The sequence below is a fragment of the Coturnix japonica genome, chromosome 6 (assembly GCF_001577835.2).
Source record: "Coturnix japonica isolate 7356 chromosome 6, Coturnix japonica 2.1, whole genome shotgun sequence".
NCBI classification, from domain to species: Eukaryota; Metazoa; Chordata; class Aves; order Galliformes; family Phasianidae; genus Coturnix; species Coturnix japonica.
Genome location: NC_029521.1, coordinates 10,930,751 through 10,955,480, shown reverse-complemented (window position 1 = coordinate 10,955,480; position 24,730 = coordinate 10,930,751). Strand labels below are relative to the sequence as shown.

The 24,730-nt window shown below is 37.1% G+C and overlaps 1 protein-coding gene across 2 annotated transcripts in view; it reads right to left on the bottom strand.

Moving 5' to 3' along the window:
• DLG5 (discs large MAGUK scaffold protein 5) overlaps nt 1-24,730 on the bottom strand; it is an 89,975-nt gene that overhangs the window by 42,386 nt on the left and 22,859 nt on the right. For both annotated transcript variants that reach the window (XM_015866802.2, XM_015866805.2), the window contains exons 2-3: nt 14,336-14,404; nt 2,881-3,046 (exon numbers count right to left, since the gene is read on the bottom strand). In XM_015866802.2, the coding sequence (XP_015722288.1) occupies nt 2,881-3,046; nt 14,336-14,404 (235 nt within the window). The remainder of the gene's footprint in view (nt 1-2,880; nt 3,047-14,335; nt 14,405-24,730) is intronic.

Below are 24,730 nucleotides of genomic sequence, written 5' to 3'. Positions count from 1 at the left end.
AGTTATTTCTTAGAGAAATTTCTTACAATGAAATATTTTGCAAGAAAGTGGACGTAATTAACTTAGTATGAGCACGTGCTACTAGGACTCAGTAAGCTTAAAGCTGCAATTAAGAATTAAATGTGTTCCGCTTTATGTTTTCATTTTAATGACTGATGGACAGATGGTGCTGACTTTCAATAACGTCACTTTGAAGTCTAATTTAAACCAATACTTGGATTTTTAGTCATTCCGTCAAAGGTGCCAACATCCCAAATAGAGTTTTACTACTGCTAATTGGAATTATATTTTAAAAGGGAGATTAACACCACAGTAGTTATAGCCATACATTTGTAAGACTGTATGAATGAAGTGTTTCATTTTATACCCAGAAACAGATAGTGAATTAAAAAAAACAACAATGTAATAGAAAAAAGGACATCCCTGAAGACTTGAACGCTCAGTTTCTTTATATCAATTTACATTTTAATTGTTACCATAATCTGTCAGTTAAGGAAAGAATTGATGGTTGTTGTTGTTTTTTTTTTTTCCCCTTCTTCCTGGAGTAAGGAGCAAAGGAGCAATTACAATTTAAGACCATACTACTCAGCATCACAGACACAACTGAGTTTCTAAATGTAACTTCACACCTTGCAAACGTATGCCAAGCACCTGTGAGTCAGATGCGACTGCTACGTGTTTTCTTATGACTGTCATCACTGCAACCAAGCAGAACCATTTTACTTCAGTTCAGTTGCCAGATGAAATACAGTTCCAGAATCCATACTGCTGTTGTTGTATGAAGCTAAGAGAGTTCTGTTTACTTATAAAGCAGAACTTACAGCAATTTTGGAAAGAGTATGATGGCAAGAAAGGGAGACATGGCAATCTCTGCAACAGTGGAGTAAATGCAGTGTGAGACTAAACCTTCCCATCAATATTCCACTACATGCGTGACAGATTGCAGCAGATGGATGGTCTGGAAGAATGGTGCTTGATGTGGAAGTGTGTATGAAGCAAAGGTGTGTAACTAAATTCCTCCGTGCAGAAAAAATGGCACCCGTTGACATTCACTGACAATTGCTGAATGTTTTTGGAGACCAAACAATGGATGTGAGCACAGTGAGGCCATGAGTGGCACATTTCAACAGTAGTGACAGTAATAGTAGATCATCTCCAATGGTGACAATTTTTATGAGTGCAGCATGCAGGCTCTTGTTCATTGATGGTGAAAATGCATAGCTAGTGGTGTTGAAAAAGAATAATTTGTTTTATAATCTTATTGCGTTCCATACCCACTGTCGTTTCCATGAACCTACATAGGCATTACTTTCAGAGGGAACTACACATACAAATTGCACCTTGACCACAATAAATAATTTGGTCAAAGCTCTGCGTTAGTACTACAACACATGTATGCATACAGTCACTCTCATGTGACTCAAGCACAGCATGAGTAATCCTACTCCCGTCCAACAGAGTAACACGTGCTACTCTGATTTAGCTCATCACAATCCACTTCTGTGGCTCCTCTTCCATTACTCTAGGACTTAGTCAACACTAGATTTGAAAAACAGCTCTCATTTTTGCAACCACCTGCCTTCACAGTCAGCATAATCCAGCCTACAAACACTTTGCCAGCTGCAGCTATTTCTAAGCATGCCACCATGATTTGTTGAGATTTGCCTCTACAGCACCTGTATTTGAAAGAACCACTGTGATAGTACAGTGTCTTTCAGGGCTGCAAAAGTCACCACCTAAATGGTGATCTTTCACATTTCACAATTCAGAGAGGCAGTTGGCCTTGACTTCTGGAAAGCTAATGATTTTTTTTTGTATGAGAAAAGACTATAGAATAAAGTAGAAAATACCATCAAGTTTTCCTGAAGCAAGGAAGTATATTTATATGAGAGTAATAGTTTTATATTTTAATAAAGGAAAAAAAAAAAAAAAAAAGAGTCAGCTAGAGACATTTGTCCATTTTCCAGCCATCAGATATTTAATTTTTTGGAAGGCAACATCCTCCATCTTATATAAACCACTCAAATGCTGTCCAAACATGATGCTTATTTAATGAGTTTTCTTTAAGCTGTAAACTTATATATTTTCTGCAATATACAAATCCTAACATTGGCAAAAGATTGATGTGACAGTTAAAGAGAGAAAACTAGGGCAGGCTAGAGCACAGCTCATCAGAACTTCATTAATAGTATCCGGGATTATAGAGAACAATACCATAAGCTGTAAAATCCTCAATGCCTAAGCTCTAGTGGCTTCAGATAAGAAGAATCTCTGTTCAAGCAAGAAACAAACCAAAGCTCTGTCAAAGATGTTGATATTCGACAACCTTTTTCTCTCATTACCACAACACTTACAGACGCTCAAGACAGAACACAAAGTTCCCCCAGTCCCTGAAGTAGCCCTTCCAACAACCCCAGGGTGAGGAGGCTGGAACAGGAAGCTAAACAGTGAATAATAAAGCACACAGATTCTCTCATCTTCACTTCACTGGCTCAAATCTTGAGACCTCTCCTATGGACAAAATTTCAATTAATCACCACTTCAAAACAACAAACACTTCAGCTACTGTCTTCCACCTCCTCCCGTAACTTAACCTAGGAAGCCACAGCAACTACCTTGTTTTCTACTCTCAATATTGATTCAAGTCCTATTCTCAATTCCACACCAAAATTGCTGCAAAAAGCAGAACACACGCATACAGCTCTGAAAAATTTATGTTGTCATCCTACATATATGTCACCACAATGTACGTACCTTAAAAGCAACATAAATACATTGCAATATTATTACTACTTTACAAGCAAGAAACAAGATACTTGAAAGCTAATGAAGACTAAGTTGAAATGCCCACTTCACTTTTTTTTTTCCTTTCTTTTTTACCTGCAGTCATCAAAAGTTGATCCAGGTGATGAAAGTGCAAGTCGCTTGCGCAGCTCATCCCTCTCCCGAGTTACCTGTCGGAGCTGAAATAATATTGTCTCCAGCTTCTCACTCATCTGTCTCGTGTCTGCTGCAGGTGGTGGAGATGATGCTTTACCAGTTGTACCTGACCAAGAGACAGTGAACTGACAGTCAGAGAACTCTTCAAAAGAACAATGTCACATCACTGAAATAATACTAATTTTAAATAAAAAAAAACAACCCTATATCTTTATATTTTTTAAACAGATTCTTGTTCAAAAACAAATTGTTCCAAGTTTTCATCAGATAGTTAACATAAGAAAAACTCAATTCACTCAGACTTTACATAAGCAGAACAGCCTTATTCATGTTGCAAGTAGCATTTCCATGAGTAGGTCCCTTGCTTCCACATCTACTTACAAACTACCATCCGAGAGGTAACAATTGATGGGCAAAGTAAGAAGAATCAGCCATACAGCTTTCCTAAAAAAAAAAAAAAGGCAAGGCACCTTTGGACTTTTAACTGGAAAGACTTCAAACAGTGACAAAAAAGTCATAGATAAAAGATCATTTCTGATGAAGTATCAGGTTCCGTGCGTTAAGAAAAAAATAAATTAGAAAAAATACATCAACTTAGCTCAGTGACAACAGCCAAACTGTTTCAGCAGAGGGACTCTTATGCTCCTTTAGCCTCACAGACAGACTATTCCATAGATACACTACTGCTAGCTTGATATTTTTGTTTCAGGAAATTTCTGTTTCCACACATCACAACTTACCAGTCATGCATATAAAGATTTGACTTGGCAATAAATCAAGAGAGACAAATTTCACTATTAACAACACTGGTTAAAGAGAGCACGTTACAATCACTGCAACTGGACAGTACATGCAGCATCTCATCACTATCATCATCATGTTCATCAGAGATAACAGTAACACCCCACTGTCTTTTTGGTATCTCATATCATTACTAAGAGATCCGTCCACAGAATGCAAAAACTCCTTTGAGTTTTTAAGTAGAACTTCCTGTTCTTAAGTTACCACAGCAAACTAACTTCAGGGCCAGGGCTAATATACACAGAGCATTCAGTATAATAGCATCCCTGTTCTTATTCCCTTCAGCTGTTAATATAACTGCGTAACAAGAATCTATCTGTGAGCACAGACTATTCTTTTATTCTAACTATTGCATAGTTCAAATAATGCACGCAAATGCTTCGACAGTTAAAAATTGCAGGAATGTCCCACATTCTGTAGGAAAATACAAGACATGGACTCACACTACTCTAAAAAACTTCCAACAGAGCCTACATTTGGCTTTTTCTCCCACTACTCTTGAATGAAAGAGTACCCTCTACCCTCTTCCATGAGGGCTAGAGATCTTACACTACTAAAACACAATTGTATTGTCTTTTTGCTACTTTTATTTCCTAAAATAAGAATTATTTGATATAACATTTAACGAAAGATCTTTTGGAAAGGCTCATGTTGTAATGAATAAACAGGAAATGTTTAAAATGGAAAAGTCAAAATGCATGCCCATTTGGAACAGTATTGGACATGTTAATGAGGAAGGCAGTTTCATAAAAGAGCGAAAAAGTTTCTAATTCAGGAACTGACAGGGTGCTTAGTCTTGGGTAGATTCAGTCCCCAAGATATGCCAGGCAAGGCAAGACTGCTTTAAATAAAGTCAAGCTATCTAGCCATAGGAAAGAAGTTCCTGGACAAATGTGAAGTCATAAACCTTAATATCAGAAACAGTTATTTTTCATTAACATGTCACTATTTATACTTACATAAAAGTAGTATTTTTGTATGTAAAATGCAATGACGATACTGACAGCATGCAATACTAGTCAAGATTTAAGAGCTATAAAACAATATCCCCTCTTATTCTTAAGACAAGCCCCCCCCAAAATGTATCTTTGCTCAATAACAACTTCGCATTTTTAGTAATAATTTCAAACATTTCAAAATCTTCAGTAAGCTTCTCTTTTTATCAGAAAAACTCAATACTCTCCATTTCCTTGAAAGGGGTTTTTATAGCTGAATGCTAAAAGCTTTTTACTGCATCTGACATTCTGATGCAGTGTAAGGAAATTGACCTGTGCTTCCAGCTTCATATTCTTTTTCCATCTGACTGGGTATTTTACACAACAGTACTTCCTTTCTGCATTTTAACCGCTCAAAATGGTCTTAAAATGTACAAGCCTAAAGGCTAAATTTCCATTATCCAAATGATGCCACTTCACAGAGACTTACTTGCTGCTGTGGATAATCTGGATTTGTTAAAATAGGTCTACAGCATGTCTTGACAAGTGCAACTCACTCATCTGCTCAGTAAGTCCCAGAACTCCTTTTCTATATCAGCTCCCCTTTGGTGTTGAGGATCCAGCAATACCCAGCCACATGCTGCCAGCCTCAGGGTAGGCAGCACTCCACTGCCTCCAACAACAACCCCACAGTGTAGGGGGGCTACACACAACATTTGTCCACACAGTATATGCATGAAGTTTTGAGTACACATTAACTGAATCACAAACAAGATTTTGCCAAATTTCATACACTCTATAAAAGAAAAGCAGTTACAACATAAGCTGAAGCAATTACATCTTCCACAGTTTAAACATGGGACTTCATGCAAATCACAAAGATTCACAGACATAGTAATTATAAAATACAATTTTTTATGGTTTCTCTAATAATCAATGTTTGAAGAGATAATGTAGCTACAATGACACTACTGCACAGTTAGCTTAATTTGCATGTTACTCCCATTACCTGGGGATAGGTCAGTACACTTTTTGGAATAAAAATAACATTTTAAGAGAAATAGAGCTGGGAAACTTGTTAAACTGACTAAGATGTACTACAACACTGAATCATTACAACACTCATGTGGGAAAATGAGTATCAATGGATAAACAATTGTTTTTCAGAAATAATATGAAAATAGCTAAAGTTATAACACACTCATTATTTTCCTTATTGAGAAATACGCTTGTATGAGCATTAATAAATTCAAAAGGAAATCTGTCATCAGCTAACAGAATGCTTTTAATTTCATTTCAATTTTTTTCAAGTCATTTTATAAATGTGTGCCAATTGTTGCTTGCAAACAATCAGACTAGGCTACGTAGAGCTGATCCTCCTTACCGCTTCCAGTTAAAAAGAAATCAACATGAATGTTCTGAGTATCAGTTTTTTAAGGCCCTGTAAGTCACGAGAAAATATGTTAAAAAAGACTTGCAAAATAAGACATAAGATATGTTGGAAAGTATGACCAGTAGGGTTTCTTCCCCAAGCTGACCAACACTTATTCCAGCTGTAGGAAAATCTGTGCTAAAATATTTACTTTTCTTCAATAATTTATGAGGTCTAGAATGGGATTACATAACAGAGTCTATCATTTGATGCATTTCTTCAGATATATCTTTTGAAGTGGTCTTGACATAACAGAGACAGCAGAACAGAACTGCCTTGTTGGTGAAATAAAACATTAGTAAAAACAGTAGCAGTCCATGGAGGAAGGGAAACTGAAAGCTACAGTACTGAACTGTGGAAGAGCTCCATCTGACAGACAGAAAACCTAATAGGTTATGAAAGCAGTGAGGATCGTGTAACATGCAAGAAAAAGAACGTGCAACAATTCGGTATTTGTTTTACTACAGAATATAATACCCTAAACAAAGCCGCCAGCACACAAAACAAACTTTCAACTTAGATAAACTTAAGACTTTAGAGAGAGCTGAGCAGTACTGGAAAGATCAAGTACTGGAAAGGAAAAAAGTACTGGTATCAGCTCAAAGAACTTTTCTTAGCTAAAACACAATTGAGATTAAAACCCGTACATGGGTAAGAAAATACAGTTGAAGCTTCTGCATTTGAGTAGCCAGCTGCTCCCTGGTGGGCAGGATAAAACCTAACGTTCGTCAGGTTTATAACTGCACAGCAGAAGCATAAACTGGGCTCAGGTACCCCATCCAAACAGAGACAGCTGTTGGGCAGCTGCTGCACACCAAGCTGAGGCTGAGGCACCACTTATGCTCACAGCCACAGCTTCTCCTACAGGATGCTCTGAGCATCAACTCATCATGCTGTTTTATAGCCCAAAAAGAAAACTGCTGACACCAAAAAGATTTCCTGAATGCACAGACTGATAAAGGGACACAGGGAGTAGAGAAAGACACCGTGTTCCAGACGTGCTGTCTAGAGGGCAGGAGGTATGGATTCACACATGCTGCATTCCCATTCAGATTATTATGGGCTGAATCTTCAGGAATCCCACCAGTCTGCTGCCAAACACTGATATCAAGGCATGTAAAATGCTGCAGTCAGATTAGGGATTTTCAAGCCCAATTTATGCAGAATCATTAAGAAGCCAAGAACGAATTCAAACTGAATATTTGGAGGCAGTGCAAAGAAAACAAACAGAAGGAAAAAAGAAATAGGAAACCCACAACTCTCTCTCTTCTCTGAGACTATTTGTTGGCAAAGTTAACAACTTCTTTGTGGCTACTGTTTTTTTGTTTTGTTTTAATTTTATTTTAATTTAGGGCATCACATTCACTGAATAATTCTTGGGTGGCTCTGAAGTGACAAAAAACTGCACCACCACACTTAAGCCCATAGCTGCCAGGAAATGGATGCTATAAAAGTCAGTGAGAATACAATAAAGCAATTCAAAGTGCTTGCTACTTAAAAGAGGTGGTTAATAGCAAACAGACTGAAAATTAGGCAAAGAGATTAAGGATTACCTATATGATTCATAAACCGAACTGAGTGAAAAAGAAATGTGAAGTTATTCTAAGACCGTAGAAGAGAGTGAGTATTTCGTAACTTTTGTTTCCAGGAAACAAAACATACATTACTCAGATCAAAGGACAAGAAAATTACATAGGATTTAGATCTATAAAAAAGTCAACTGACAGTTGAGTTGAAATTTTACAGGAATGTGACTTTTGAATAGAGGTTGATCATCAAAGCCAATCACTGGGATACACAAAAGGATTCCAGTGTAATGTACTGGTAGCATTCCCACTACTAAGGGGGGATGTTGGGAGAGGGAAACAGAAAAAATACAACAAAAATAATTATTCTCCTTGTGTTAGTTCAGCACTAGAACAGACTTCAGTATACTTTCTTCTGTCAAGGAGCCTCCAATACGGGAACTTAGAGAAAGAGCAGCTCACAGACTGGCAACATCTAAAGCTAGGAAGTGACTGCAAAGATCACAGAGCTCTAACCCCTGCTGTGAAAGCAGGGTTGCCACTCACCAAATCAGACTGCTCAGGTCCCCATCCAACTTGGGAACACCTACAAGGACAGAGCATCCACAACTTCACTAGGTAACCTGCTACAGTTCCTTACTCTTAGGGAAAAATTTCCCTTGAACATCTAACCTAAATCTCCCCTCTTTTCATTTAAAACCATTCCCCTTGTCCTATAATTATCAGATCACATAAAGAGTCCATCTCTGTACTGTCTGTAAGCTCCATTTAAGTACTGAAAGACCACGAAGAGGTGTCCCTGGAGCCTTCTCTTCTCCAATCTGACTGAAGAAGCCCAGTCCCCTCCATAATCCTCAGGAGATGTGCTCCAGATCCCTAAGTGCCTTCATGGCCCTCCTGATCAGGTAACCACCTGATGTTCCCTAATTTCAATACACAAACTCTCAACCTGATCGCAGCTGTTTTTTTAAAGGCAGCTCTTTGCAATCCACCCACTTCTTAACATAAAAGGCAACTTCCCTACCCCTCCTGCCCTGCCTTTAATTATAGTTTTCCAGCTTTGTGATTTGTCCCATCGTGTTTCTGTGATAGCAATCAGGCCATAGTTTTCTAATCGCAAAATAACTTCTAACTCTTCCTTCTTATTTCTCATGCTTATGTTCCTTGGTGTTGAGGTGGGCTACACACAGGGTTACCTTTTTTGGATGAGCCCTCCAGAATTCCTCTGGAACAAATCTGAAGTTTACTCACTGCTGCTTCATAAAGTGACAGTGTCTCCCAGCTCTTCTCTGTCATGGAGTAGTACATCCCCTCCTCCAGGAGAGGACATCTGGGCTGCTGCCCTGCTCCAAGAGGACATTAGGTACTTAGTGTCCAGAACTCTGTTATACAAGTTCACTATAGTGCACGGTGAATATTTGTTGCCAAAAATTATAAATGTTAAGTGACTGAGTGCACTATACAAATCAACATACTATTAAAAAAAAAAAAAAAAGCCTTTATTCTGTGCTGTTTTCTCCTACACTACCATTACTGGTAAAATGGCAGATCAGTCAGTGCCTGTCACATACAGTGCTGTTGCTGGGCTCTGTCTCATTCCTAAGTGACGCTTGGTTTGTGCTTGGCACATTAGGCACTCCATAAATAATTATTCTGATGTCAGAGATGCAGGATTGTAGCTCCATTGAGAGAGTATGCTAGGCACAAAGAGTGGGCAGATGAAGGATGCTTCTGTTTACACACAAATATCTTTGTGACTAACAGAGAGAGATGAGAAACAAAATACAGAGAGTATGACAAGCTAATGAGTATTTTTCATTGTTTGGGGGGAAAGAAGGTGGGGCTGAAGCACAGCAGTGGGATGCAGGGATTGTGAAAGTTTATATCTCTTTAGTGAATCAAGGCTTATTTCTTTTTCCTCCCCTCAGTACTCTACCTATCCCTACTATCTATTTCAAAAAACAGCATGAACTTGATTCATACAGGCAAAAAGAAAAGGAGGGAAATCTAAGGGAACAAAGAAAACACAATCATCTAAAGAAGTTTTGACTGGTAAGGAAGATAGATAAGGAAGAACTTGTATAGCATAAGGAACTGTTTCTCTGAATTTTTATTTATACACAGGCAAAAGAAAAAAAATTTGGCAGATCCATCTATGAAGTTCCTTCTCCAGGACCACCACCCTAACTTCTACTCAGTGCCTTCTTCTACCACATACATACAGTACGTCCAGAGGTGGCTGGAATTTCATTCTTCCCTGCATCCCTCATTCCCTGCAGGCCCATGGGACTGCATGGGACAGACATGAAAGGAGAGCAATTTCACAAGCTGATGACAAATCCTATCTACCTCTGTGGTTACCTATTTCTGGACAGTGAAAAGTGCATGAAACATACAAATAATTGCTTTGGTCAACAAAAGGAAAACAGCCTTAGTTTCAAGAATCCTACCTATTACCTCATCATGTAATCATATTGCTACTGTATGGCATCCGTGACAGGAAAATTTTATTTCCTCCCACCCTAAACACAAAAACCCCAGTAACATCAGTGTTATGTAAGTCACTCTGTACCTTAGCTTTGCATAGGGAAATGAATGCAAAGGGACTAATTATTGCCACCTGACTAACTGTAGAAAGAAAGGAATAAAAAGAGTTAACCATTTATTTAAAAACAAACAACCAAAAAAAAAAACAACAAAACACTAGAAAGCCCTTTTACAAGATTTATTTTACAAGTGTCAGAACTCCCCTGCCTACCTATAGGACATACGCGTTTCATGGTCACAACAACAAGGCTATTATGGTAATAGAAAAGCTCATTGATCAAGACAATTATTTGGTAAAATTAGAAAAGTCACTCTGTGTATTTACAGCTGTATCTTTACTATTCATCTTTCTCACCTTGAAGCTAACTGCCAGACACTCATGTTTTTCTCTAATAGAGGGACTTTGTCCCCCAGACACATGTTTTTCCTCTTTCACGACTAGTTCTGCATTTGGGTATCAAAGGACAGATGAGGTCATTTTCTTATATTTCTCTAGGAACTGTCACTTCTCTATGAATGTTATCATAGGCTTGTCCTACCACAGAGGGTCCAAGTTCCTGCCTGGCTGCCAAGAACCCACAGACACAGAGTGTGTAACAGGAAAAAGAGAAACAGTCCAACACACAAACTGGAGCAGGTGAAAACAACTGTGAAGAATCTGCTGTGCTGCATTACACCACACACTGAATGCCCTTCCTACATTCATCTGTTGCCCTCCATTAACAAAACTCTCAAGACACAGTCTTTCTCCTCACTGAAAGATACAAGTAAATAATAGATAACTAGCTAAAAAGTACTAAAAAAAAAAAAATAGAAACAATACAGTTACAGGAGAAAAAAATTCAATATGGAAGCATCTGAGACAAAATTAAATTAACATGAAGCAAGTGCAGATAAACAATGTGTTTATCTTATTATGACTTTCTTTTTCAAGTACCATTAAACAAAATTAATAATAATAAAAAAAAATTTTAAAAAAATCAGCAACAATTTACCCCTGCATTCATAAAACAATGGAGAAAGGCCTCCTGTGGCACCAGAACAGATCACAAAGCTCACAGATTAAACTACAAAAAATAATTTTGTAGTTCAGCATCAGGTTTGCCAATCTCACACAAAATTCTATCTGCTAATCAAGCATGTTCATGTATAAACACAACAGGTCATTTATGTCACATTACTATAACTAATTATAAATATTCATAATTTCCAGGGATCAAGATTCCCAGCTACTTACTCTAGTAAATACACACAAAAGGTCAAGTCTTGTCGGATAATTTGTGGAGGGCAAACAAATTCCAACAACGATATCAGCGATAAAGTAGATGTAACAATTTTACAGAACAAACTTCCTACAAGGATTCCCACCAATCACTAAAAAAAGACTTCTAACAAAACAACAACAAAAACTATTGCCCCAAACTGTCTACCATTACCTCATGACTGTCAGCTCAGGAAGTTACCTGAGCCAGAGGTTTAATTTCTTTGAATGTGTTCACTTGTTTGTCAGGCCTGTATCTAATTTAAATACCTGGAATATTTTCTAGCATGAATTGTTAATACAATCACCTCAACTGTACAATATGCTGGCTTACCTGGAACTATTTCAGAAAAAGATAATTTAATTAAGAATGCTAGCAACAGAAACTAACTCAAACAATGGCTAGGAAGATTAAGATTGGAAACAAGATAAAACACAGAGACATCCTCTTCTCTAGTTACTTTATGAACTGTGGAATATAAAGACAATGAATGGAAGTTTTTATTATATCTCCTAGTTGGAAGACACTAAGATGTATTAACAGCTCATTTAACTGGGCTTAATTAGTCTCCCTCTTCATTTTTCTCTGAAAGTGTCTCCATGATGTTTGACAAACAGAAGCAAAGCACAACAGAAACAAAAACGTATTTAATATTAACGTTAATTGTTCTGAACTCGGGAAACATAAAAATATAGTCCTTCTCTGCCCCATAAAGAAAATACATGTGACTGGAGAAAATAAAATATTCCTTTATATTCATGTTTAGCATTGACAGTTGTGCACATTATATTCCAAAGCTTACACTGTCTCCAAACTATGATCTATTCACCTTTTTCCAGTGACGCATTCATTTCACAGGAAAAAATGTATTCCACTGCCCTACACAACCCTTAAAAATAAACTCCAGTGAGCCATTGGTAGTGGAGATCAGCGGTGGAAGGAAGATGCTTCTAAATAGTGAAACACTGAAGAAAATCAGGTTTTGTTGAGATTGCATTCAAGTAAGTCATAAGAAGCCTTCAGAGAATTGGCATGCAACACCTTCCGTTACGATGGCTTGTCACTCAACAGTATTAAAATAACCTCACGGTGGCTTTGAAGTGACTTGCAAACATGTCTGTTAGGACATGCCAACTATTAAGTAGAGAGAATTTGCTACTGATATTAGATCACATTTAAAATATTTTACCTTGTAGAACAAGATGTGTGAGAAAGAAAATGATTTGAAGGGAAAAAAAAGAAAAAAAAAAAAAGAAAAGATATTCATGAATTACAAGTCTGTAACCAGACTGTAAAGCAAACATCAGCTTCAATCAAGGAACTCTCTTGACTGTTAATGTTAAAAACTCAATTCATTTTGACCATCTGAAAAAAAAATAAAATAAAAAAAAAATAAAACCAAAACAGAAAGAAGAAAAACACACCCACAACTACGGAGGATGCTAGGAACACAGAATTTATTTAATAATGGTGATTTTATTTTTAGGTTATAAATAACTTGGATCATTGCATACACAATATATATTCTAAGGATAACTCTTAAAGGAAATCATACAGTACAGTATTTAGTATAAATTTTAATATTTTAAAACACCAGGTAAACAAAACAGATTGAAAAGAGTTCAGTTCTGACTGATACATGGGAATAAAGGATGCCTCAGAAGCAAAATACCAAATTCAAAATAAGTGTTCAGAAAAAGGAATCCCACACTTGTAAAAGAGACCATTACACAAATATATAGGGGTGTGTGTGTATGCACCACATGTGTACGGCCTCTAAGTGGTAACTGTTAAAGCAAAAGTTCTCTCAGTGATGGCAAACAATAGTTTCTAACCCTGCTAAATACCATTTGTTATTTTATGATTTTGGAAGTAAATTTATCAGTTACAAAGAATGAAGTACATGCACTCACAAAGTTATAAAAGTTGAAAAAAAAAAACAAACAAATAAGTGTACTTTGTTAAAATTAGGAATATGGGACCAGAAAGAACCATCTGCACCCTCTCATATCTCAAGCACCACTTCACCTAATTATTCCACCAAATTACTGCATGTGACATTAGAAGAACCTCCTTCTTTGGAAGTCTTCTTGCAACTCTGGTTATCCAAAAATTTCTCCTTCCTATCTTCAGCTCCCATTTCTTCAGAACAAAACAAATTCCACCCTTCTTTCACATAATAACATACAATCCTGAACTGGATAAAAATATGACTAAAATGTCACAGCTTCCTATACATTCAGTCAACCCTTAAAACCTTGTTTCTGCATGTTGGAGTTAAAAATCTCATCTTGATGACTCCAACAGATGTCTACACACATCCTTAAACAGATGACTGACTTGTCTGATGCTGTCAAGGAACTCTGTAGAGAGTGATGCCTGACACAAAATTGGAGCTTTTTTTATGTGAAAGCCTATACTCCTTATCCACAGCAGATTATTTTTATATGGATTTCACAATAAAAGTATTTCTGTAAGAAAAGGAAAACCAAAAGTGATCACAACTATTCTGAGATCATCTTGATGTTACAGGGCTACTGTCCACATTCTTTTTTCCTTTAGTCTTTTCTTTTTTTCCCCTCACCAGATATTTTGTTTCCCCATACCTTTAAAACTACAGAAAATTACACTCAGGGAAGGGGTGGGGGAAAGAGCTAAAGCTTGCACCAACTTCCAAAAGTTTTAAAAATATTATTAGCCAAGTTCACAGCCTTTTAATTTCCACAGTGCTTTAAACTGACTATAATTTTAATATTTACATAAATATATACATATATTTGTGTATACATATGTGTACATGTAGATACATAAGACTCAAAGACAACTTCAAAACCACATTATCCCAGCACACAAAAGATTTATTCATCAAGTTTTTAAATGAAGTTTACTCACCAATGCTACTCAAAGAACTGCTGCTTTCAGAGTCTGAAGGCATTATGGACAGCACACTGTAGGTAGATCCTAGAATTAGAAAAAAGACAGTATTGTTTTATTTCCCCTCACAAAAATCAAGCTAACAGTTTGTTTTCTTGACTCTGCAAAAGCCAAACCCACTGAATGCTATTAAAGTGCACAAATATTATCAAAGCTTAAATAACAAGTAGGAAATGGATAACATGTAAATGAATGTAACACTACACACTGAGTACGAAATCATTCCCGCTTAAATGATAAAAAATGAATGCAGAAAAAATACAACTGTTAATTCTGATGCATTGAAAACACTCAGTTTCTTCTTCAAGTATGAAGACTGAGTTACGACTGCAATATCTGTCAGAAGCTACTTTGGTTTCTTGTCTTCTTAGATGTACCAGCTTCTGCTCCATTTGTTTTACTGATTTGTATTTCTTTCCTCAAACTTTTCAGATTTCAAAACATAATATTACCAGTAAACAGATTTTGCTTGCATTCATTTCAACTTTCAGTATCTGACCTTTTTAATGAGCTATTTGCTGTCACTGACAGTACTGACAGTAGGTTTTTCCATACATATAAACAGATGGGGAGCCTTTTATTTCAGTTTATTTAGAAATGCACCAGAAGAACTAGAAAAACAGGCCCTGATTCAAAAGCTTATGAACTAATCAGCTCCACCATCCCTCAACAAACAAGATCAGCATCCCACAGCAAAGAAAGGGAGAGATTATGTGGGCAAGTGATTTGAAAACTGATTCATTCTCAGCAGCAACCAGAACATGAGCTCAAAGATAAATTCAGTATTCTCAGGAGCTGCCTTTCTCCTATGATCTTCCCCTCTACATTTTGCTAAGTGTTTCTACCAAGCTCTTTGAAATTAAGAAATGAAAGCTAAGAAGTACGAGATTAAACGCAAAGATGTACTTTCCAAATGGATTAAAGAAATACTAATTTTTGCTCATCTCCTGCTCTTCCTTAGGAAAAGGAGTAACACCTGTTATCGTAGTACCAGACGAAAGAAAGACGTGACGAAGTAAGAGAATTTGGCTGACAACACAAGCAGTAACACTGAAGTGAAATGAAAGAAAATAATAAGAAGGCACAATCTCCAGCCAGACTGAAATATACGGATTAGAAATAAATGAAAAGTTGAAAAAAGCAGTTCAATATGCTAAACGAATTAGAATATCTTTTTGACAGACAATTTATATCAAGATGACAAACTGCATGAGACTCCAGCTCAACCAAATCTGCATGCCAAGAAGTGACACTTAATAATGTAAAAGCACCCACTTCTTCTAGAAGCTAACATTCTAGTCCCACACAGAAACAAAGTTTAGGTGATCTTAAACTGCTGCAGTTTCTTTTTTTAAGCAGAAAACTAAAAGGTTTTCATCACAGAAACACTGAATGAGTTTTTCCCCCCCTTTCACAGAACTGTTGAAAAAGATCCAATAGCAACAATCATAATAATGATGGAAGACATAGAAGCTTTGCGAATCCCAATTTACAAAGAACTAATTTACTATTTTGAGAATGATCAGGGTATCCTTAGGTATCCAAATAGATACACAGGACACTCTTTTAATTAGAGTATATCAAGCTTGTATGACCTGTATCTTGCTTCAAGTTCTTCCAGTCTTTCTGTGCAATCTTTACAGCAACCACAGAATGAAAGACTTAAAAACAAACACACAGAGGCTGAAGGAAAAATGAGCAAGGTCACATTTCATAGCTGTCAATATTAATAAAACCAAGATTTAAATTTCCAGAGTTCTTGGGTCGACAATAATTTTTTCCAGAATATAATACTACTTTCTTCTCAGTTTTAATTTATGTCAACATTCTTTTTCACATGTATGCTTTCAGGTGATGTTCAGCTGATGACCAGATTTTAATAGATATGTCATAAATTACATTCGACTAGTCTTATTTTAATTCACAGACTGATGACCTGACATTCACAGACCCACGTTTGTAGAGATAAGAAGAAAAACATAAGCATGCTCTCTCTGCACAGCAGATTTGCTTTGGGGCACATCTTTGCTCATCTGAATTCAAACTTCAGATCAGTTCCATGCTATACTAAACAGCTTTGGCAGGACTGAGAGATTTAGAAGCAGCTACCATTTATACTTCAGAATTTTAGGAATTTAAACAATTAAGGCAAGTCAACTTCCCTCATGTTACTACTGTCCTTATTAGTCTGATGGCAGGAAGGCCACTTAGAAACTTTCAAATTCAGGAAGAAAACTAAGAATTACTTGCTCAGCTGTCCAAATGACCTCTGAAGACAAGGGAAATTGGAACCTGTTTCTTCATCATTTCTCAACACATGGTTTATGCAGTGACATACCTTTAACCACATTTAAAAAAAAATAATAAAAATGGTGCAGGAAAATACGTTGCATATCCTGGGAAGACACGAGCTGTCTAATCATAGCAATTCCTCAATAGTGGTGACAAGTCTAGTCTGATGGGATTACTAGGTTGATGGGATTAAATTACCAGTTCTGAACTAGAAGAGAACATTTCTCCATCCTTCCTAACCAGTGAACTACGAAATACCACATAAGACTCGGCATCATCTATACTTTAAGGAGAATCTAAAAAAGACAAACCAACTATCCCAAAATAGAGCTTCAAAAAATAAAATAAAATAAAATAAAATAAAATAAAATAAAATAAAATAAAATAAAATAAAATAAAATAAAATAAAATAAAATAGCATTTGTGCCTTCTTGAAGAAAGCAGTATTAAGGATCAAATAAAATTTCTTTCATCACTAAATGTTAAATTATTGCATGAATTCTAAGAAAATAAGAAGTATCTTTAGACTTCATTATATGACATAACCTGAACATCTCCAGAAAGATACACAGACAAAACATCGTCTCTGCTCATGACCCAAAAGAACACTGTACAGAGGGGGGGATGCAGTGGCAAAATAAGATATATGCGACTCAGGTTTTCAAAATTGATTATCTGTGTGTTTTGAATACACTTTTTTTTTTCCTCCTCAGATCATGTGTTTTTCTCACAAATACTTACAAAGTTAAAAATGTGATCCAGCTGCAAAAGAGTACTTGGCAAGTCTGAAGGCTATTTTATTTTCCAAAACTTGCTAAACTAAATAACTATGCAGGAATAAGAATAATCACTCCTCCAAATAAATACCTTAAGAACAAGTGACTGGTCTACCAAACGCACCTCAGTGTGTGAAGAACCAGGGTGCAATTTACAGAATATAAAGTGCTTCATCATACAAGACAGCGAGCATGTTGGCCTACACAGCCTATGGCACATCACCCATTTATGAAGGGCTGTATTTCAGATCTGCAGTACTGCTGACACTAAATTAAGCACATTTCCTAACTAGGACACAGCACTGCAGGACTGAGCCTAGGAAGAGTGCTTTCCCCACACAAATTTCCTCTGTTATACCTCAGCTTACATATGACGTTAAACAACTCACCATGCTCCCCTGCTGTGAATTTCCACTGTTAATTAAACTCTGATTTCTACTCCCAACTCCTTCCTGTGCTGCAGCCACAGCCAATCTGGCTCCTGGACAGCAGAGGTCCATCCTGAGGGAGACCCAGAGCACTGGACAAACAGTGTGACAAACAGTTGCTGATCCATGCCTGAGCACACCAAACCAAATTGCCTTTGGCAGGACTCCTACTTGCCGTGGGGGAGCAAACAACTTTGATTAAAACCGGAAATGACCCAGATTACAGTGTTTCCATTGCCTTTCACATCACAACAACCAGAAATGCCCAAGGAGCTGAAGACCACATGGATCTGCCATGCTCCATCTCCAAGGCTATTCCTTTCTTAGAAGCCTGGACAGTCAGGTTTGTCAGAAAACATAAAACACAGTCATGTCTTGCCAGATGTATGACATTCAGACCTTTAATCCTGACCTTGCAAAATACGTTCAATTGGACATTTGCTCCTGTCTATGTCATCTTCATTTTTGACATGTGACAATCATTTGTCTTTAAGGATACAAGCAACTGAAAACAGATGCATCGGAGCAGTAGCAGAGGTCATGTCAGCAAAACCTTGCTCTCTTCACCCACCTCCTTTCAGAAGCAGTTTTATCACTTATTTGCCATACCTACAGTTCCTTAATATTATACCCTGAAGCATACAATGCTCTTTTGTTGTCAGGACAACGTGAAAACTGCATGAACATGAAACAATGCTTTCCAAAAGCATCCAAAAACCTATTTTGATTTTCCAGATACATCACAGAATTTTATAAAGACAATGAGGATTAAAATATTTATTTTCCTTTTACAATTGAGAAGACATTTTAAAACAACATATTTAAGATGACATAAATATTAAAAGCATGGTTTTGGAAAAGACACATTTCAGAGCTTAAGCCGCCCTTCAATTAGAAGAGATTAAGAATAAACTCCTCTTGAGGACAGAACAGTTCAGACAAGTAAAAATCATCACTGGTGACAGAGTAACAGATCAGGCTGATTGTAATGTAATATGACAATTTTTGTGCAGCTTTAGAATCAGGAAGGTTAAGTAACATGCCTCAGGCCAGAAACATCAGTAAAACTGTCCTGAGTTCAGATGCTCAAGTTCCAAGCTATCAGTCTTATAATTAAGTACAACATCTGATCTTCAGGTGTTAAAAACAATACTAGACATTGGTATCTGGAAAATTCCGATTTTCATAGCTGCATTCTTTTCAAAACACTCCACAGTAGATCAAAGCCATGCATGTTTATCTAAATACACATTCTTAAAAATGTCCTCCCTTGTAATGAATACATTCATTGCCATGGATAATTTCTTGCTAGCCAGCAAGCAGTGCAGTGAGTTATACCTAAAAGAATTCATAATGTATCTTTAAGAAATCTAAATCACTGAACAATTGTTGGGCATCCTACAACAATATGAATTATGGAAGAAAGCCAAAGTTGCATTTTTAATTTAAAATAGAAAAAAAAAAAAAAGTGAATGGCAAAATGAAGGCAGAGCTAAGATTATTTGCTTTTATCTGTTACAGTTTTATCATGAGTATACACTTGCTGCTATCCACTCACTCCATTAGCATTATTTGCTCTTCTGTGCTCCACTGTGAACACTGGGTCAAACCATCCTCTTTACACAAAAAGACAGAGAGAAAAGATTAAACAGCTTTACAAGCCTATATTTGCATAGTTCTGTCACAAAAATATACAGTGCTTCTGCTGACAGCATTCAAGCTGCTTTGCCACAAACTAATAATGCCTTAGAAAGTTTCAACAAAAACAATTTTTAAGAGCCAAATTACCATGATATTTTAATCACTGGTAACTGTAAGCAAAGGCATACAAAAATTTGACTGCTTTAAAACTAGACACAGCAACAACAAAAAAGACATCCAAGTATATCACCTGAACTGGAAATAATACGATCCTTGATACCATCTATTTATTTCTTCATAATTTTAAGAATGACTAATTTAATTTTTTGCACTTTAAAAACACTATTCTAGAACAGTAATACTGTAATTGGACCTTTGGTCCGGCAGATACATCTTTTAATGCTGTTACTTATTCAAAATGTCCACTAGCAATTCAGGTCCTGAATGAGAAACAACAGCTTTGACCTCTGTCTTCTGCTTTTTGACTGAGATGGCTTTTAACTCTGCTTCAGTTGGTGTATCTTTTCTTGACAAGTTGGTCATCTCCAACACAGCATCAGATGACCTTCAACAGCACACAGCCAGGGACTATGCCCCTCTTACAGTCCTAGATACCCATTAGGTAATGCATCAGATTGGTGATAATTTTTTAGCAGTTCTTTTAAGACTAACAGCTACGTATCTAGCTACTATAAAATGTGCAAATTTATATTACATTGAGATCCTGGCAAAAGAACAATTTCATATTTGTAGAACTGCAGGCACAGCCTTCAACAGAAAGCTTCTTAAAAAAGAAATACCAATTTTTATAGTTACACATGCAAAATGGGGAAGAATTAACAACTAACTGCAAATTATTTAACATGTGCTAGACAGAATTCTGTATCCTCTGTACAGACAGGAAAAAGTTGCATTTAAAGTCTTAGTAAAACTGCAATGTAGGCAGGTGAAACAAATTGTACGTATTTTAACACATGCACATTGTAAAGCTAGCCGTTAAGCTATGGTCAGTTTCCTTATCTTTATGTTACTTGGTGTTAATCTAAGAGAAAATCCAAATGATCTGTCACTTTCAGTGGATAAATAACTACATTTCTTTACAAAAGTTTTCACTGGCTTCTTATGGTCAGAGGACATAGGGCATTGTAAATACAGGACTGCCAACAAATCCACAGGTAATACCACTTCTGAAGACTAACAAACCTATACGTAGTATAAATGCTTTATATAAAACCAAACAAACAAAAAACACATGCATGCACACAAGCTGCAACAAGTCTCCAGGCAGCACCTACAACCTGAAGCTTGACATATATCAAAACAAAATCAACTCTTCAGCTACCATAGTCTGAGCACACTTCCCACATATAAAGTAATGAAAGGTTTATTTTATCATATTTTTACTTCATAGATTTGGAAATAAATATTTTGGCTTGCCTCATTCAAGGTTAACTTCTAAGCCCAATGGCAGTGACCAAATGACTGTTATAAATATCCAAGTTCAGCACTGCCTATGGACAACATAGCATGGGACTCCTCTGTCCTTGGAATAAGTTTAAGGAACTTCCAAAAAGAGTTTACGCTCTGCAAGAACCTGAAACATTTTATAACTGCTGTAGCAACAAGCAGTCTGACAAAAGAAGCAGACTATGATAATTAGAGCTGCTCAAACGAAAAAACAGACAAAGCAAAAACTGTGAGAGATGATAAAGAAGAAGAAGTAATAAATCAAAGAAGGAAATGAGTGTAGTAGCAGCGGTGAGCACAATCTGTCCTACTGTGCAGTGCCACAAACTAAGTTTTTTTTAATGAGCACAGCAACTGAGGCTCTGGAAAACAAATGTGTAACAGTTTATATATATATATATATACACCCTCAAATTTCACTTGGAAAACAGAAAGACTGGACATGGAGAAAACACCTGGTCACTGCTTCACAGTACCTTCCAACTCGCACTGCATAGTTGTTCTTCCCAACGTCCTAAATGCTGTGGTAGTATAGCTGATGAGAACCTGGCAACAATTCTTAAACAATAAGGAGAGGATACATTCATTTTTATTCATTTTTATTTTGGAGGAAAAAAAGGGACAGATGAAAGATGCATCAACTCACATAACACATCATTATTTTGGGCTGGGAACAGACAACTCATAGAACATCCTTTCCTGTCATTAAGCTTTGGCAGAAACAGTATTTCTGAGTACCTTCAGATCTCCTTGCTCACTTTAAATCCAGACAGCAGTACAGTCACACCTACTTTTCTTAGTATGCTAACTAAACCTTGTGTCTCGAAGACTTGTTGCTTGCCTAGTTTATTATGCACAGTTATTTCCATCTCAGAAGGCAATGTTTTTTATTTATTTATTTTACATCAAGTTATATTCCAAAAGCTCCACAAGTAACCTGGCTAAGATTTCTTAAGGATGATGCAGTCTTCCCTTCACAACCAACCCTAAAAGATTCAGAACAAATGGGAAATCCATATACTCAAAATGCTTACCCATATGCTTACACAGTCAAAAGGAAGAAAATAGTTGTGAAACAAAGGTGGCAAATACCAGATTCCTACAGAAATGTGCTCTCTATTACAGTAAGTTTACAAAATTGGCAATGTTAAAAATTAAGAAATTCAAACTTCATTTAGTTTGCACAGATATACACATAGCTTTGCAATATATTGCCATGGTGCCCAAGAACAGAAATGCTCACTCTCTCCTACCTGCAGCTATGAGCAGAGAATGCTGGAAACACAATGCAATTATGGCACATGTTCCTCTCCCTCTTCTAGGATCTTCTCTGCAGGATATCTGTGCTCCTACTGATCCAACTATCATAGTCACGGCAGCTGAGATGCTGTCCTTAGGTGCTGCCAGGGCTGAGCCCAGCCCAGAGGAAAGAGCACAGCCTGCCCCAGGCCCTTCCTGCTAGGCTGGGAGTCTGCTGGCTTCAATATCAGTATAACAGGAGCTCCCTCATCCAGATTCACAGAATAGCTTATGTTGGAAGGGACCTTAAAGTTTATCTAGTTCCAACTTCCTGCCATGGGCATGGTTGCCACTCACCATATCACATTGCCCAAGGCCCCATCCAACCTAGTCTCAAACACCTCCAGGGATGGGGCATCCACAGCTTCTCTGGGCTGCCTATTCCTGCCTCAACAGTTTCTGTAATTCCTTAGTGACAGATTCTATTCAAAGACTAAATCAGTTGTAGGGTCTAGAGAGCAATTTTCATATGTAGCAAGGCTATCAACATACCAGCTGGGCATATTAGCCTGAGATTTCTGGAGGGAAAAAGTGGATAGAACTGTCACAACTCCATCAAGCAAGAGAGTAGTTGGTAACTTGAAAATACTGGCTTTTTAAGCTAGTAAATCTGGGTAACCAAGGAATCACCTGCAGCACACATACAAAGAATAACTGAGAACTTGAGACACCAGTGACAGACTTCAGTGATGGGAGGATTTTTGAGGCTAATATTTGCCACTAGATCAATTACAAGGAGAAAAAAAAAAGTCTTCAATACTGGCAGTTAAGTGCTACCCACTTCATCAATTCCAGAAAATGTTTTAAAGCTTAGTGTGTAAACTACACATCTACAAAAGGATGAAATTACACTCTGAGCAGGAAGTAGAATCACCGTCAACATCACATGATGGAGCACACTGAGCTTAATGGAGTGAAACAGGCCTCCCTGGAAGAGGCTACAGAACTGCATTCACCAGAATGTAACTCCAAAGGCATATACAATCATGGCCTCAGTCCAACCCCAAGACAGCAACACACAAGATGACAAAAGAAAACGAGATCACAACACTGATGAAGTGGAACATGGCATACTGACAGCACAAGTCAGAGCTGCTGAGGACAGAAAGAGTAGCCTCCCACCTAGCCAGCCAGAGGGCCAGAAGCCAACCTGCTTGTAATGTCAGCTGCCTCCCTGCAGCACAGCTATGGTGCCCTCAGCCTCATTTCACCTGCACCACTCTCAGTGGAGGAATAAAGGAAGATGCTGCCTCCCCATCAGCACAGCACCACTTGTCAGGCATGAAGGCTGACTGAGGACAGCTTTCACATTCATGCTGAGGTTTATGGCATGCTGGGACTGCTGTTGCCAGCAGATATGTCTTAAATGAGCACACTAGGTGGTCTGGAGTAACACTGTACATAACACTTTGTTGCACCTTCATTTAACCATATAAACATACATGGATACATTTTATAGTTCCCATACCAACAACAGAAAAGACGTTAAAAATTGTGCCTCCAGAGGCAGACTTGAAACGATTTCTGCTCCACTTTAAATCTCCAGTAAGACAGCTTTCTTTACATCTACCTCCCTTAACAGACCCTGCAGATCCTGGGGATGTTTCTAACAAAGACTGTGTCAGAGCAGCTGCCAGCAGACTCAGTTGTTACATTTTGCGTCCCACTTCCCCACAGCAGTGAGAGCGGCAGTGAGGCATAACATATAGAGGAGCAGAAACAGCAGGAAGAGAATGCCAGTGGGTTTAAAGAAAAAAATTATTAAAAAAAAAGTATCCATTGCATCCACTGTTTTCCTCATGTACAAAGTGCTTGCAGTATGAAACACATAAGCTCTGATTACATTATAACCAGAAATACACATCTTCCTAATGCAGTAAGAAAAGGCTCTGCTATTCTCCAGAAGAAAACAAATACAGATGCATTAACATGCTAATCATCAAAATAACAAAAATGTTTGAAACACGTAATGATGAAGACCAAATTCAACCAATCTAATGTGAAAAGGTGCTTAGGAAATTACCATATAAACACTAGTTGAGATGGATCACTGTTTAGAAGTGCAGGATTAAACTCTATCCCATTGAGATTTACTGCTGTCATACAGCAGGTCCTTCATGTAAGGCATTTTCACTTTGGAGGAAAAAAAAAAAAAGAAAAAAAAAGAAAACAAAACAAACAAACAAAAAAAACCACAAAAAAAACCATCTTAAAACATCTTAATCTTGCATATTATGGCATAATTTCCTGTTGTTATAGAAATTATTTCAGTCATAGTCTCCATTACAAAACCAAAGAATATTCAAGATGCTTAAACTACAGATAACAAGGTTACATTCAATACTTTTACAGCCATCTGCTTTTATGTTGGCTCAGGGATTTAACATTAGGAGTACATGGTTGAAAAAGAAAATAAAATTCAAAGTTTAATTCTAGAAAGTGAACTATAG